The sequence below is a fragment of the Necator americanus genome, chromosome II (genome assembly GCF_031761385.1).
Source record: "Necator americanus strain Aroian chromosome II, whole genome shotgun sequence".
Lineage (NCBI taxonomy): Eukaryota > Metazoa > Nematoda > Chromadorea > Rhabditida > Ancylostomatidae > Necator > Necator americanus.
Window position 1 is genome coordinate 40,544,796 of NC_087372.1, and position 16,048 is coordinate 40,560,843.

General features: G+C 43.6%; 2 protein-coding genes across 4 annotated transcripts in view; both read right to left on the reverse strand.

Moving 5' to 3' along the window:
- Positions 1 to 4,522: 4,522 nt before the first annotated feature.
- Positions 4,523 to 16,048, reverse strand: part of RB195_020920 (uncharacterized protein) — a gene marked incomplete at both ends in the record, with an annotated part of 34,417 nt that continues 22,891 nt past the window's right edge. Inside the window, 25 exons of one of the 3 annotated variants that reach the window (XM_064189469.1) lie at positions 4,523 to 4,526; positions 4,584 to 4,689; positions 4,783 to 4,859; positions 4,966 to 5,037; positions 5,207 to 5,412; positions 6,227 to 6,306; positions 6,435 to 6,505; positions 6,563 to 6,668; positions 7,576 to 7,652; positions 8,356 to 8,427; positions 8,525 to 8,724; positions 9,281 to 9,360; positions 9,509 to 9,618; positions 9,717 to 9,822; positions 9,934 to 10,010; positions 10,063 to 10,134; positions 10,237 to 10,442; positions 12,323 to 12,578; positions 12,636 to 13,558; positions 14,283 to 14,362; positions 14,514 to 14,623; positions 14,722 to 14,827; positions 14,920 to 14,996; positions 15,049 to 15,120; positions 15,223 to 15,428. In XM_064189469.1, coding sequence (XP_064045350.1) covers positions 4,523 to 4,526; positions 4,584 to 4,689; positions 4,783 to 4,859; positions 4,966 to 5,037; positions 5,207 to 5,412; positions 6,227 to 6,306; positions 6,435 to 6,505; positions 6,563 to 6,668; positions 7,576 to 7,652; positions 8,356 to 8,427; positions 8,525 to 8,724; positions 9,281 to 9,360; positions 9,509 to 9,618; positions 9,717 to 9,822; positions 9,934 to 10,010; positions 10,063 to 10,134; positions 10,237 to 10,442; positions 12,323 to 12,578; positions 12,636 to 13,558; positions 14,283 to 14,362; positions 14,514 to 14,623; positions 14,722 to 14,827; positions 14,920 to 14,996; positions 15,049 to 15,120; positions 15,223 to 15,428 — 3,552 coding nt within the window. Of the gene's footprint in view, positions 4,527 to 4,583; positions 4,690 to 4,782; positions 4,860 to 4,965; positions 5,038 to 5,206; positions 5,413 to 6,226; positions 6,307 to 6,434; positions 6,506 to 6,562; positions 6,669 to 7,575; positions 7,653 to 8,355; positions 8,428 to 8,524; positions 8,725 to 9,280; positions 9,361 to 9,508; positions 9,619 to 9,716; positions 9,823 to 9,933; positions 10,011 to 10,062; positions 10,135 to 10,236; positions 10,443 to 10,806; positions 10,954 to 11,451; positions 11,594 to 11,654; positions 11,842 to 11,947; positions 12,043 to 12,091; positions 12,199 to 12,322; positions 12,579 to 12,635; positions 13,559 to 14,282; positions 14,363 to 14,513; positions 14,624 to 14,721; positions 14,828 to 14,919; positions 14,997 to 15,048; positions 15,121 to 15,222; positions 15,429 to 16,048 lie in introns of those variants that run through there. The other 2 variants (XM_013441766.2, XM_064189470.1) reach the window with 2 other exon arrangements.
- On the reverse strand, positions 11,029 to 11,406 carry RB195_020921 (uncharacterized protein; the record flags this gene model as incomplete). The annotated part of the gene is made up of 1 exon (XM_064189471.1): positions 11,029 to 11,406. One exon carries the CDS (start codon positions 11,404 to 11,406, stop codon positions 11,029 to 11,031), a length of 378 nt encoding a protein of 125 aa, XP_064045351.1.

Here is a 16,048-nt window from a genome sequence, read left to right on the forward strand (position 1 = left end):
GACCCGTCCTTGTTCCGCCTGACGTCGCACCTTTTATATCCACGCCGTGACCCGTGCCCTTCTTTTCGCCATGACCCTCGCACCCCTTCTTTCTGGCGCCATACCCGTCGCACCCCTTCTTATCTCGGATGACCCGTCGCCCCTTCTTAGTATCCACGCCTGACCCGTCGCCCCCTTCTGCTATCTCGCCATGACCGTCGCACCCTTTTTAGTATCCGACGCCTGACCCGTCGCCCCTTCTGGCTATCTGGCGCCATGGACCCGTCGCACCCCTTCTAGGCTATCTGGCGCCATGGACCCGTCGCACCCCTTCTAGGCTATCTGGCGCCATGGACCCTCGCACCCTTCTTAGTATCCACGCCTGGACCCGTCGCACCCTTTAGGCTATCTGGCGCCATGGACCCGTCGCACCTTCTAGGCTATCTGGCGCCATGGACCCGTGCCCTTCTAGGCTATCTGGCGCCATGGACCGTCGCACCCCTTTTATAGGTATCCGACGCCGTGGACCCGTCGCACCCCCTTCTAAGGCTATCTGGCGCCATGGACCCGTCGCACCCCTTCTAAGTATCTGGCGCCATGGACCCGTCGCACCCCTTCTAGGCTATCTGGCGCCATGGACCCGTCGCACCCCTTCTTAGGTATCCGACGCCGTGGACCCGTCGCACCCCTTCTAGGCTTCTGGCGCCATGGACCCGTCGCACCCTTTCTAAGGCTATCTGGCACCGATGGACCCGTTGCACCCCTTCTAGGCTATCTGGCGCCATGGACCGTCGCACCCCTTCTAAGGCTATCTGGCGCCGATGGACCCGTCGCACCCCTTCTATAGGTATCCGACGCCTGGACCCGTCGCCCCCTTCTAGGCTATCCGACGCCGTGGACCCGTCGCACCCTTCTAAGGCTATCTGGCGCCGATAGACCCGTCGCATCCCCTCTTAGGTATCCACGCCTGTGCCCCTTCACACCTCATTTTATAGCTTCCTAGCTTCAGGCATTACTCGACGCCGGTGGACCCGTCGCACCCCTATTTTGAATTTCGTGCTGCCCCCCCCACCACCCCCCACACACACACACACCCCCCCCCCCCCCCCCCCCCCCCCCCCCCCCCCCCCCCCCCCCCCCCCCCCCACCCCCCCCCCCCCCCCCCCCCCCCCCCCCACCCCCCCCCCCCCCCCCCCCCCCCCCCCCCCCCCCCCCCCCCCCCCCCCCCCCCCCCCCCCCCCCCCCCCCCCCCCCCCCCCCCACACACACACACACACACACACACACACACCCACACACACACACACACACACACAAAAATTTTTTGCTTAACGCTGTTTATTTTACTTCGACCAATCTGCACAGATTGGTAGATTTTTGGATCTAGCCCTCACATCTAGTTGTCCATTTATTAGATATATAAATATATAAATATTCTTTCTAGTCTCGGCCCTTTAAAGAGTATTTCAGTGGCCCTTTAAATAGTATTTCTATAGACAAACATATGTAGTAGATACCGTACTCGGCATCAGATTACCATTAGGAGAAAGTTGAAGAAATTTTGAGGATGTTAAGTAAAAAATTAATAGTCGATGAAACGTTTTGTGACACACGAAACCCTTTTTTTCTTATTACTTGCTATTTGTTTACGTGACAGCACACTGCGGTATTTTCTGTGTTATTTAAAATACTTGATAAAGAAAGAACTGATATGAGACGTAGCCTATTTTTTACCTTTAAGTACAGTGTACACACCCAATTTGTAAGCTATAAAAAAGGAATAATAAAATAAGGAGGGAAAAATAAATAATAAAATAACTCATTCGTTTCGATAACAAAATACCATTGCTCCTTACTGCTATAACTCAACACAGGATGCATTATACAATCTAAAATTTTCATTATCACCTCGACTTATGTTTCTCTAAAAGGTAGTACACCACGAATCTGACGAGGTGAGGGATTCCACGGCAAAAGCTAGGGATGAAGTTGTAGACTGCGGGATTAGGCTTGTTTCCGTTCACCTCTCCCTAATCGTTCGAAAAAACGCCGTGGGAACCGCTTTATTTCCTACGAGAAACGTTAGAACGCTCCTCTATGTATACGCTCTGGTCCTCTTAGCAATCTATTCATTGGTTTCACTTGAATAGGCGGTCGAGAAGAACTCACTGCATTTTGACCGCTGCGCAGTTGGTTGTGGCGCGTGTGAGAAGAAAAAGAAAGGAAAAAAATCCATTCTGTTATTGTTATAACTAAGGTGATTTTAGGGAAACAGGGTTAAGAATTCTGTTGAGAAACCGGATTAGCTGTTTGTGCCACGGTGGTACATTTCCAGTCATGTACGTGAAAGTGGACAGGTTGCACGGAATTTAAAGCCGAGAGTACTCTGATTTTCAATTTTTCAAATTACATTTTGGTTGCTGAAAATCCAACTGAGCACTTTTTTGTACCTTTTCGACATCTAACTTTGAAAAATCATAAATATTGGGCTATCACAGAATTCGTTGAGAGGATAAACGCCTTCAAGATTTCCTCTCATTTGCGATCATCACTGTATCCGCCTTGCTCCGCTAATCTTTACGGTGTAGCGTCAACAATCTTTTTCTCATAACGTCCATCCTAACGTCACAGCGATGGAAATGGTCGGTACGGGAAAGAATATTTGACGGAGACTGTAACCGGGTACTCCTGGGAAGAAACAAATCTACAGCATAATCTCGTAGTTGCTGATCGGTGAAGTTTGTAGTTTCAACAAAATGTTTAGTTATTTTGAGGTCACATATCAATTGTAAAAGTATGAGTACATAGCGATCACCGTGCGCGTCCGTTCTCGGGTGCGTGTTTTAAAGGCATCACCCCACGAATCTGAGGTGGTACGGATTTCAGGTGGAGTATTCGTATACGGGATGGGAGGCTATGGAGAGGGGGGTGATTCCGTCCACTTCTTCCTAATTGCCGCAAAAAAAAAACGGCCCGGAAGATGCGGCGCCACACAAGGCTGGCGCGCTCCAGTCGAACTCCCTGTAGAAAATAGTGCGCCAAAACGCCTGAAGCCGCATCTTCCGGGCCATTTTTTACGGCAATTAGGAAGAAATGGACGGAATCACCCCCCCCCCCCTCTCTATAGTCTCCCATCCCGTATACGAATACTCCACCTGAAATCCGTACCACCTCAGATTCGTGGAGTGATGCCTTTAAGCGGAACCGGCGTAGATGCCTGGAAGAGGTTGAATCGAATGAATCCACAGGCTTGAGACCAGCTACTCCCTACGTCATAGCGACACACTTAACGTCACCTGGTAGCTAAAAAAAAAGTTAAAAACTGCTTCGTTTCTTACGTGGTGGCTCAAGTGATATCTTCCTTAGCTTAATTTTAACAATTAAATTTTTGCAAACCAACCATTACTGTATTAATGCACTAATAATATTAGCGTAAAATTTGTCAAAAATCCAAGCACTAGATCGGATTTGAATAAAACTTGCGAGCAGACACTATGCGAAAGATGAGGAAATACAATAGATAACCGTTTTTCTGGACCCACAGATCAAGTGATCGATTGAGTTGACTTGTTTTGATTTAAAAGGAGTGCAAATATTCAGTCTAACGCGGCTATTCGGATTTCTGACAAGGTGTGTCAGAAATCCGAATAGCCGCGTTAGACTGAATATTCTTTGAGCAAACCTCAGCTCATCCTGTTCGATCTTCGGCTAGAATTCCCATAGAGTCCTTGTTCCATAACGTTACGTCTCGTCTGAACTATCTGTCAACACCGAGCATCCTCAGATCTTTCACCATTTCCCTCTAGAACCTTCTTTTACGTCCAGGTGATCCATCCTGTTTCAGTCTGGGAGCTTTCTCAACTGATCTTGGACATGATAATTAGATGGTGTCCTCACGATATGACCAAATATGTGAGCGAATGGGGTTTTTTGTGACCACCTTAGCAGGTGAGGGTAAGACATTCCGGTTTCCAGATGTTCTTCGTCGGTACAGGATATCCGCTTCCGCGTAAAGTTTCTCTTTGAAGCATACTGATGGTCAAAAATAAAGAATCCGAATGACCGTCTAAGCAAGATCCTCTACATATTATACGATCGAGTTTCGCGGTTACCACAATGCATTGCTCCGTGTCGCGGAGTGCTTCAAAATCTTTGAAATCATAGAACAGCTTCTAACCACCCCGAATTTTGACCGTAATCCTGTACCTTTTGAATGAGAAAGTTTTTATTACCTTCCCGACATCTCAGAATATTTCATAGCCTTTATTGATGTTTAGGATTCAATTTAATTGAAAGTCTATCTTAGGACAATATAAAGGACACAATGAAGGGAATTAACAACATATCACAGAGAATAACAGTGAAATGTTTGTTGTTATATTGTACAGCAAAAAAGTCGAGAAACACGAAGGAATTAAGGAATCTAATAGTGAAGACAGTCGAACAGATAGGGAAATTGCTAAAAAATATCCATGATTAGGAATAATTATGTCGACATTTCTTCTATAGAATCGAGCGGACTGTTAGACCTCCCAGTTGGCTTTCACCTCAAAGTTTTCAATTCTTTGCATAACTTGATAATGTTAGGAGTTTATTCTTCATACCTTCTCAGAATCGCACGTACAACATGTTCCACATCTTTCTCTTCGTATTCTTTGCTGACACTGATTGCTACTCCGTAGTTTGGAATGATGTCATTTAAGTTTCTATCTGGAATATTTACACAACGACAATATTTGTTATCACGAAGCAGTGGGAGATTTTTTTTCTGAAAGCAAGAGTTTATGTTTGGAAGAAACGTACCATTGTAACCAACTGCCACAACTTTGTCTAGTCGCATATGTTGCGGTTCAATTCTCGGCAACCCTCTTGTATCTTCTCTGGAAATTACAAAAGTGAAACGTCTTATCAGAAAAACAAGAAAAAAAATCGAATCAATTCAACTAATTTTTTGAACAGAGACTAAGTGTTTAAAGGAAAACTTACTGGGCTGAAAAGAAGACTAAACAGTTAATACGATTCTCAGTGTCGTACATTTCATTGATAGCACCGATTGCTCTGAAATTCATGTGCTTAAATGTTGTGGTAGTAAAATACTAAAATAGTACTACAGCATTGATATGTTTATGTGAGACTTTACTGTAATTTCTACATTCCGATATAAAATATTAATGTGGGCTTATATTTTACTCTTATCTAGTTAATGATTGATTATGAAGATGCTCACTGTGAGGTTGTCAAGGGATCATCAGTCTTGGCGTATGACATCTTTTCCAGTTGGAGAAGGAATTCGTGATGGTGACGGCTCATATTCTCAAGCGAGCTGTTAACAGTTTTCAGGAAATCCGTATGTCCGTACGCCCAAATTCCGGCTGATGACGAGCCACTTTCGTCGAAGAACTTTTCAGTGACTTCTGCTATGAATTCTGCTTCCTAAACTGAGGCGGATAGTAATATTTTTTCACGGAAGCTAGAGAAGTGAAGTATGATAAAAATCAGATTTCGTTGTCGTATAGTTGTAGGTGCTAGGAAATTACCTGACGTTCATTTCCTTTTGCTTTTTCTTTTTATACATACTGTCCTAATTTAATCGCAACTCTTTCAGTCATTAAGAGCGATTGAAGCAATGAGTTCGGCAAGATAGGACGAATCCTGACTTTATCGATGAAAAAATTCTTTTTTTTTCGCAAGAATATAGATGGTCTCAATAACTAGCCTATATCTGTTTAATGGAGAGAAAAATAGGGTCGCATTAAAATGGGGAGACTTGGTTGTAAAAACAGAAAATAATAAAGATATAAGAATTAAGAATGCACAGAAAAAGGAATGGACATTTGAGAATTAGACTATAGTTTGAAAAAATTCATTCTAGAAGTTGTTAAAGTTTTTTTCAAAAGCGTTTGTTCAATAGAAGATTAACCCAACATGAAGGACTCCATGTTTCACCATGTATATATATTTGTTGGGTTTCAAAGTTCGAGCAAAGCATTTCTTGGAAAAAGTGGGGAAAGAAGCAACGAATTCCTCCGATTCAGAACGTGTTTTAGTCTTGATTTTTTGCGTAAGTCTGTTGCGACGTCCTCCCTCCTTTACGTCATACCGAAAATCGCCTGCTTTGGATTGACCTCTATGTCTAAAGTTGGAGGTGACTCAATTCAGTTTAGAGAGGTTCAGCTCCAACCTATCGCACTTCTGATAGCTAAAGGACTAGAAAGATAACAAAGAATGGAAGAAAAAGAAAACTCACATGTTCATAAGCGTTTTCATCATCCTCAAAATTGTACAGGTCTCCAACAAAGAGACAGTCAGGTGATCGTGAAGGTGCAACTGCAGGAAAAAGTTTTTGTAACATAACAGGATAGGAGAGAACGTAGAAAAGGGAAAGTGGCAACCGTTACCAGAAAGAATGCAGCAATGTCACAAGCAGAGGAAGCAATTTAGTGTTAGAAAACTACCTGTTTTAGTTGTTGGAATCACTGTAGTCGTTGGAAGCACTGTAGTCGTCGGTTTGGAAGTTGGCTTGTACCTTAGAATTTAATAAGATCATAAAACACTACTGATTAGTGATTATTTTGAAGAGAACCTGCCCATGATTGCGTCGATAACACTCTTCACGTCTTCACTGCGCGGGTGGAGAGGAACGCTAACGCTTATACCATCACTTGTAATCACACTACTCAAGTCCGTATCTACAAAATAATTTTCCACTTGTTCCCGTGGAATCCGATATTAACAATAATAAAGGCGGATGAAAATGCATTGGTTCTTGTATATGATTCGAGAACAAAAGATGAAATTTGCAGGAAAATTTATCCAAATTTTGTAGAAGAATTGGAGATTTGGACACCGCTTTTCTAATGAATGTGGTCCGTTCATGCAACGAAATGAGTACTACCTGAGTTATCGCGCAATATTCGAAATGTACCTGTGCGAAAATACTCGGTACAGAGCCGAAGCAATTGATTTTACGAAAATGTTAACCGTTAACAGCCAATATGAGGAAGCTAAGGATACAAATTCGTTTATCATTCAAGATTCTCCGCAAATCACTAGAACTGCCCTAATCATGATCTCACGGACATATTTTAAGAGAACAAATCTCTGCTGATAAATCATGGTAATTTTGCACGTATTTTTTTTAAATTGTCGCTGTCCAATAAAATACGTAAGAGTCAAAAACTTTCGTTGTCCATGTGTTTCTATTTTTGAGGACAACGAAATCGCAATGATCAAAATGAACACAACACGGCAAGAGAATATTAAATGGTTCCACAACCATTTCATCATCACAATGTTCCTAGAGCATTGATTTCGGTAATAAACCTACGAAAATTCTGGAAAAATGACCTCTGGTCCTGTAACGACAGCGCGTCCGCGTCACAATACACAACACTGATTACGAAATCTACTAATTAATTACCAAGTGCCCATTTGTAACGTGATTCAACATTTGTTGTCAACTGGCGGTAAACAACAGCAAATGTTAATGGACAGACAATCCTTTACGTCTCACTCTGCTTCGGCCACACACTATATAAATGAGATATACGGATCTTTTATATGTTTTAAAAAAGTTGATCCTAATCAAAAACTAACCGTTGAGACCAACAGCCACGATTCGTTTGAATTTCTTATTCTGAGGATTCAATTTGGGAAGAGCAGTGGAATTCATCCTGAAAACTGATGGCTTCATATTGCACATTATTGATTAATTCTGATATTAGGTAACAGCAATGGCCTTTAGAGTAAGTAAAGTCTAAAATATTTTAGAAAAAAAAGAGCAAGAGTTTAGTAAATTTGGCAGAGGTCATATATAGTTGCCTTTTTTGTCAAGGGACAACTGCCACCGATCTGGAAGCGCAACAAACTCAAACCAGACGGCGTGTGCAGGATCGGGGAATACGCTCTTAACAGATCCATACCAATCCTCCATTCTTACCGAACAGTTTCTTAAATTCTTTTTCAGAACACTCGAAATAATAGTCCATCAGAAACTAGCTTTCTGAAATCTATTCTTCGACAGTTATTGTTTCATCGGAGATTTTGTTTGGATCCATTTTTGACATTTCAAAACAATGATGACTCATAAAGGTTAAGAGCATGCCTAAAGTTATAAACTAGTGTCCAAGAGTTTGGTATATTTTCAATTTATACTAACTATTCTGCTCCTAACTTCCATTGGTCCAACTTTACAGCATAAACTGAAATAGCAGTACAACAAGTATCTATACCAATAAACTAATCCATCCATTTTCTTCTCTTCTTGAGGGGAGTTCCAGGATGTGCTTAGCTGGCTTTCAGTCAGCATGATATTGCACAAAAGTTTTGGGCGTTATAGTTCACAGACATCACAAGAATTTAACTAAATTTCCTTACTCTGCAGAGAAAAAAACGAGACAGTTTGCACGGCTTCCGTTGTCTTTCAACTTATTGATGGCGTCAACTGCACTAAAAGAATTTATTACTGAAATTCGAAGCTGAAATAATTTGTAATGGATAAATTTATAGTGAATTCTTCATCAACGATATGCGTAAGACTTCTCACCTTGAAGTTTTCAGAGGATCGACTATGGCCGTATATTTGATGTCGTCAAGATAAGTTTTTATTTCATCGTAATTGAAGCTCATCCTATTCAGATCCGGTGACTTGGGGAATTTTGAGAATCCATAGGCCCATAGTCCGGCTGAGTATCCAAGGGGTTCTTCGAAGAAATCATGTACCACCGTAGAAATGAACCTTGCTTCCTTAAAACAGCACCAGCATTATTTCCAAGGAAACGCCGCAGACTTCCTTGGCACATGTAGGATCTAACTGAACACGAAATAAGTGTGTTTATTTGAATTTTTCGCAACATTCATTGTGCACGTACAGACTACACAACTTATAGCCGGGTGAAAACGACATGAAGCACCGCCAACCGCTGTCTTCACCGCACTGCTTGCGGCTGCGCTCGAAACGGTGCATAGGAGAAAGGTTGGAATCGAGGTGGGACCATGGCGAACTGCAGAGATGGGTGGCGGTAGCGAGGATCCTTGCGCGATCCCAACCGCTACGCTCCACCGCGCCGCTTCGAGCGCAGCCGCTTACGCAATTGCCTGTGCTTCATGTCGTTTTGACCGAACTACACATTATGCATATCCTCCACTCATCGGTTTTCCCTTTCATTTGTTTTTCTGGCTTCTTTTCATTATCCGTGCTTATTTACTTATTTACTCTAGAACACAGAAAACACACCGATTTGATTGATTTACTAGTGATGATCGGTTTTTGTTAATGATTTTTATATCAGTAAAGTAGTACCCGTTCGTATTCATCGACATTTTCTCCATAGTTGTATAGATCTCCAACAAAGAGGCATTCAAGAGCATTCGGAGGTGGGGCTGCAATTTACCTTCTTTATTTTTCTATCCTTCTCAGGCCCAAACGGTAGGAAATCCTACTTTATTGGATCTTTTTGCAACTTTTGTAACTAAGAAGGAACTTTAAACGAAGCTCATCTAAAAACTATAGTAAAACTTAGTTAAGTACTTGGTTTAGCGCTAGTTGTTGAAGGTTTAGGAGGTGCTGTCGTGGGCTTCAAGGTTGTTGTTGGTTTAGGAGGTGCTGTCGTAGGTTTTAACGTTGATGTTGGTTTGTACCTTAAAACATTATTTGAGAAGAGTTCGTGATAGTTACACATTTATCTTCAACATAATTAGTATTATATTGCCATCAATTTGATCAAAGGAAAACCTACGTTCCCATAATCGCGTCAACGATTATTTGCACATCCTCATCCAGATGATTTAAGGGAATACTTAGCGCCACTTGTTGTTTTGTCACAACACGATCCAAGTTTGTGTCTATAACATTTTTACTGAAGAAGGTTAATGGGATTAATTTCTGGCCATATTCTATATTCTAGAGAGCAATGGGTGGTAAACAGTAGGTAACAATAGGGGTCGTAAACATACTGTTTAAGCCGACAGCAATGATCCTGTCAAGATTCATGTGGTTTGGATACAGCAGGGGAAGGAATTTCGTATTTTGTCTAAAATTAGCTTTACATATCAGGAAGGCGAATTACACAAAGAATCACTTACTTTGCTGAGAAGAAAACCAAACAGTTAGCACGTCCTTTGGGATCTTGCACTTCGTTGAGCTTTTCTATGGCACTGAAAATATGCCAAAAACAGTTATCGTCTTCATTCTCCTCATGATTATCCGTGTACAGCTCACAATCGAAGGTAATAAAGAATTCAATTAAGATGGCTCACTTTACGGTTGTCACTGGATCCTGGATCTTGAAATATTCCATCAACCTCAGGTCATTAACGAAATCGTCGAGTTTTCCTCTCATCTTTTCGAGTGACGTCTCCACAGATTTGGAGAAGTTCGTATATCCGTAAGCCCATAGGCCAATAGATGAGTGCGGAGACCTATCGAAGAGGTCGTGTCCGACTTTATGAATAAGATCTCCCTCCTGAATACCAGAAGAAAAAATGAGTTGTTTACTTCTTTGGAGACTGAGGAGTTCTTTTTCTTGAGAAGAAAGAGGTACTCCAGTTCTGAGAAGAGGCTCATTTGAACATTCGGACTCAAAATGCAAAGGTTTAAACATTATAATGATTTAGGCAATACATGATTTCAGATCTGAATAGAAGGTAAAAGGCGCTCACACAAAGTTGAAGTAAAAAGCGACTTCTTAAAGGCAGAATACCACGAATCTGAGGTGGTGTGAATTTCAGGTGGAGTATTTTGGATAGTAGATTCTGGAAAGGGGTGTGGTTCCGTCCATTTCTTCCTAATTACTTACTTACTCATATACTTAGATGGCCCGTCTTCACTGGACGTGTGGGCCCCAGCATCTCTTCCACTCGTTTCGTTCCCTCGCCATTGTCATCCAAAATGTTCTCAAGCTTCGTGAGTGACGTTGAGGAGGTCCTTGAGCCGTATCCAGCTGTGCTCAGCTGGTCCATCCGTGTAGTGAACATGTCACCCCATCTTGTTGGCGATCTCCCTCGAGGGCGTTTAGGGTCTCTTGGGATCCACTCTAGCGTTCTTTTAGTCTATCTATCGCCGATTCTTCTCATGATGTGACCGGCCCATCTATGTTTTGCTTTCAATACATATTCCGCTGGGTCGCGAAGACGGGACATTCCTTTTAATTTGGAGCTACGAAGACCGCCTAAGTGTTGTGTGCGCCGGGTAAACTTCAGGAGATATCTCTCAAGGGCTCTGTGGGTAGTAATTGGCTTCCTAGACGTGGCCGCGGTGTCTGCCCACGTCTCCGCTGCGTAACAGAGCGCTGGAAGGACTGTCGAGTCGAACAGATGGGCACGAAGATCTTGGTCCGTCAGTTGGTCCGTAGCTTCCCTGACGGTTGCGAATGCTGCCCATGCTGCTCTCATTCTTGTATTCAGTTCTTCCTTCAAGTCGTTTTCCATGTTCATAGAACGTCCGAGGTATACGCATGACGAAGTTTCCACGATTTAGGAGCCTTCAAGTTGTACTCCTCCGTCCTCGCAGTAGGCGTTCTTCATGAACTGTGTCTTCTTTCTGTTTATTCGTAGTCCTATTCTCTTCCCTGCTTCGTTCAATTCGTTGAGCATCGTTTCTGCTTCATTGGTACTGCTCAAAAAGGGAACGATGTCGTCCGTGAAACGAAGGTTCGAGAGAAATCTTCCATAAATACCTTTCTTCCCAGGAAGGTGATTTCATTATCCATTGCAATGCAGCTGTAAACAGCTTCGACGATATAGTATCGCCTTGTCGTACCCCCTTTCCAATGGGTATGGTGAGGGAGCGGTGGAAAAGCTGTATCTTCGTGGTGCACCGATCGTAGCCATTGGCTAATGTCCTCACATACGACGCGTCCACACCTTGATCGACCAGCACTGACAGTATTGCATTCGTTTCTACGCTGTCAAAGGCTTTCTCATAGTCGACGAAGGTTAGAACAAGGGGCAGGTGGTAATCCCAGCAAACCTCTTATGACCCTCGACACGGGCTGGATGTGGTCCGAGCAGCTGAACCCTCGGCGGAATCCAGCTTGTTCTTGAGGTTGGGCTTCATCCAGCGTCCTAGATAGATAGATAGGTGAGGATCATCTTGGTGAATACTTTGTATAACACGCTCAGCAAGCATATCGGACGGTAATTCCGAGGGTCCTCTCGGTCACCTTTCTTATAGATAAGAACGGTTCGCGAGGTCTTCCACTGATCTGTGATCCTTTCTTTCTGAAGGTAGGACGTCATGTGCGCTGCTAAGATTATATGAAGCGGATGGCCACCAGCCCAAAGAAAGTCTGCTGTTATAAAATCCGGTCTGGGGGCTGTGCCAGGTTTCATGCTCTTGTACTACCAGCGACTCGTACTCCGAAGGGAGAATCCGTGGTGGAGCTTCACCAGTGGGGATGATCGGGCTTGACACAGCAGTTGATGAACGGAAAAGGTTCGAGTAGAACCTCTCCGTAATGATTTCCACCTCACGACGAGAAGACGTGCGAGTCCCGTCTTCGCTCAGCAAGGTTGTTAGCGGAATATTATATTCGCGGAGATCCCTGCGGCACCTCTTTAGACTTGTTCTTCTTTGTGCTGCTTCCAGAATCTTCTTCTGCCTGCACTTCAAAAGATCCTCCTACAACGCTTTTCTGCAGCTAGTGTTTGCTACTAACCGCTCAATGTGCGATGTATTCGGATCACGCCTCAAAGCCCTTCTTCTTTCCAACAATTCCTTGGTGGTCTTCGAAATTCGACCCAAGTTTGTCGTGCGCGGCTTCGAGGCACGCTCAGCACAGGCTCGTAATCCTCTGAGCAGCATCTCGTAGTCCACGTTTGGGTCCTCCTCGATGTGCCAGTCACCTTGGGACAAGGAGTCCTCGAGTACGCAATCGTCGTAGACGACTTCTTTTCTCCTTCGTTGCCGATAGCAGATGTTCTTTTCCATCGTGTGACTAAGTCGCATTTTCGCACGAAGGAGACGGTGATCAGAATTACTACACAAGGATGGTATTACTGAGACGTCAGGTAGACACCACCTCCGGTTGGTGAGTATGTGGTCAATCTCCGTACGAGTCGCGCCATTGGGCGATTCAAATGTCCACCGACGATGATCTTTTTTCATGCAAAGAGAGTTCTCATGAAAGAGGCGAGCGGCGGACAACAGCTCGGCGAGACGATTGCCATTTTCATTCCGGTCCCCTAGTCCAAATCTTCCAATCCTGTATTCCTCTTCTGTGGGCTTTCCTAGTTTTGCCTGCAGAGCAATCACGTGAAATTTGATACGCTCTGCAGCTCCGAGAAGGGCATATAGGTCAGCGTCTGTGGACACTGTTCTCACGTTGTAAGTACACAGTCTGAGACAGTCTCCATTGCGAGTCGTGCGTGTGTCGCCTTGGTCCAGAATCAATGACGACCTGAGCAACCTGAGATTTGATTGCCTCTCACCGGTCGCCATACCGTCCGACGTCTGAGACGGCAGGGCCCAGTGTGTAGGGTACTGAGGCAGTGTATATGCTGGAGTGGCAAAAAGACTTTTTCCCCAAACTAAGCAGCGTGCCAAGGCGAGCTTAGCTTTCACCACAGGTAGTCGCCCAACCTATATGGATCAGGGAACCATCTTGCGACATTTTGCCAAGACGGTGGTGAATCTTAGCAGTGGTTTACTCTTAGCTAGGTTTCCGATTCCGAGAAGTCGGAATGTCGGATGTGTCGAATTCCTTCTCACCTTGGGAGACTCTGCCGGAGGACGAACCTCCGCTGTGCATCACAGTTCGACGCCCAGTGTCACCTCCACGCCACTATGAGGCGGTAAACCGTTCTTCCTAATTGCCGTAAAAAAAACATTCCGGAAGATTCGGCGCCGCATAGGGCTGGCGCGCTCCAATCGAACTCCTTGTGGAGAATAGTGCGCCGGAACGCTCGAAGCCGTATCTTCCGGGCCGTTTTCTACGGCAATTAAGAAGAAAAGAACGGAATCATCCTCCTCCCCATAATCTACAACCCCGTATACGAAAACTCCACCCGAAATTCGAACCACTCCAGATTCGTGGGGTGATGCCTTTAATCTAGATGTGTAATAATTTGAGTCCCTTGTCATGTTAATCTTTCGGAACTTCGCGCAGTTCCGTCAAGAAATTTACAGTTATGTTGTTCCAGTTGTAATTTGTTTACATTGTTTTGCAAGTGTCGTTGTTGATATTGAAGCAGTTTGTAGAATCTACTTACGCATGTAAGTTTCGAATTATACTCCCAAAATGTTAGCGATGTAGTCTTTCAACTATTCTTTGATATTCATTTTAAAAAATATCAAAGAGTTTTACCAAATCGTATGAATCGACATCGTCTCCATAGTTGTACAGGTCTCCAACGAATAGACATTCAGGAGTATTTGGAGGCTTGGCTGAAATTTTCTTTCCTACATATCTTTCTATCTTTCTCAGGCCCAAACGCTAAGAAATCCTACTTTATTGGATCTTTTTGCAACTTTTGTAACTAAGAAGGAACTTTAAACGAAGCTCATCTAAAAACTATAGCAAGACTTAGTTAAGTACTTGGTTTAGCGCTAGTTGTTGAAGGTTTAGGAGGTGCTGTCGTGGGCTTCAAAGTTGTTGTTGGTTTAGGAGGTGCTGTCGTAGGTTTTAACGTTGATGTTGGTTTGTACCTTAAAACATTATTTGAGAAGAGTTCGTGATAGTTACACATTTATCTTCAACACAATTAGTATTATATTGCCATCAATTTGATCAAAGGAAAACCTACGTTCCCATAATCGCGTCAACGATTATTTGCACATCCTCATCCAGATGATTTAAGGGAATACTTAGCGCCACTTGTTGTTTTGTCACAACACGATCCAAGTTTGTGTCTATAACATTTTTACTGAAGAAGGTTAATGGGATTAATTTCTGGCCATATTCTATATTCTAGAGAGCAATGGGTGGTAAACAGTAGACATACTGTTTAAGCCGACAGCAATGATCCTGTCAAGATTCATGTGGTTTGGATACAGCAGAGGAAGGAATTTCGTATTTTGTCTAAAATTAGCTTTACATATCAGGAAGGCGAATTACACAAAGAATCACTTACTTTGCTGAGAAGAAAACCAAACAGTTAGCACGTCCTTTGGGATCTTGCACTTCGTTGAGCTTTTCTATGGCACTGAAAATATGCCAAAAACAGTTATCGTCTTCATTCTCCTCATGATTATCCGTGTACAGCTCACAATCGAAGGTAATAAAGAATTCAATTAAGATGGCTCACTTTACGGTTGTCAGTGGATCCTGGATCTTGAAATATTCCATCAACCTCAGGTCATTAACGAAATCGTCGAGTTTTCCTCTCATTTTTTCGAGCGATGTCTCCGCAGATTTGGAGAAGTTCGTATATCCGTAAGCCCATAGGCCAATAGATGAGTGCGGAGACCTATCGAAGAGGTCGTGTCCGACTTTATGAATAAGATCTCCCTCCTGAATACCAGAAGAAAAAATGAGTTGTTGTCTTCTTTGGAGACCGGAGAGTTCTTTTTCTTGAGAAGAAAGAGGTACTCGATTTCTGCAAAAGGGCTGAGTTGAACGTTCTGGCTTAGAATACGAGGGTTACAACGAATTAAGCAATAACAAATGGCGCCGTATATGCGAGTTTGACTGCTACCTGCTAGCGGTGGACCTGGTTGCAGTAAAGGCAATCAAGCATCTGAGCGGACGCTATGGGAACGTATGAACTATATTGTCTGCGCAGCTATGACGCAAGATTCCCTTATGTTGCGAAGAGGTGCTGTCGTCGAGCACATCGCCGAACCCCGTAACCTGAAAGGTGACCTGCCTGGAGGAAGCATGGAATCTTTGGCCACAACTATCTGTTTTGTCACGCTAAGCTGCCGTACATTGTCGAGCGAACTCAGACAAGCCGTCTTGTCTAAATCTCTAAGGTATCTCAGAGTACCGTTTGTTGCACTGCAGAAAGCACGCATCTGAGATTGACTCATCACCAGTGTGGGAAACTGCTACTGCGGCACTGCTGATGAAAAGAAGGTGGGAATGAGGCTGCGCGATAGTTGTGAGGGACGCGTACAAAAAAATGGTTGAGG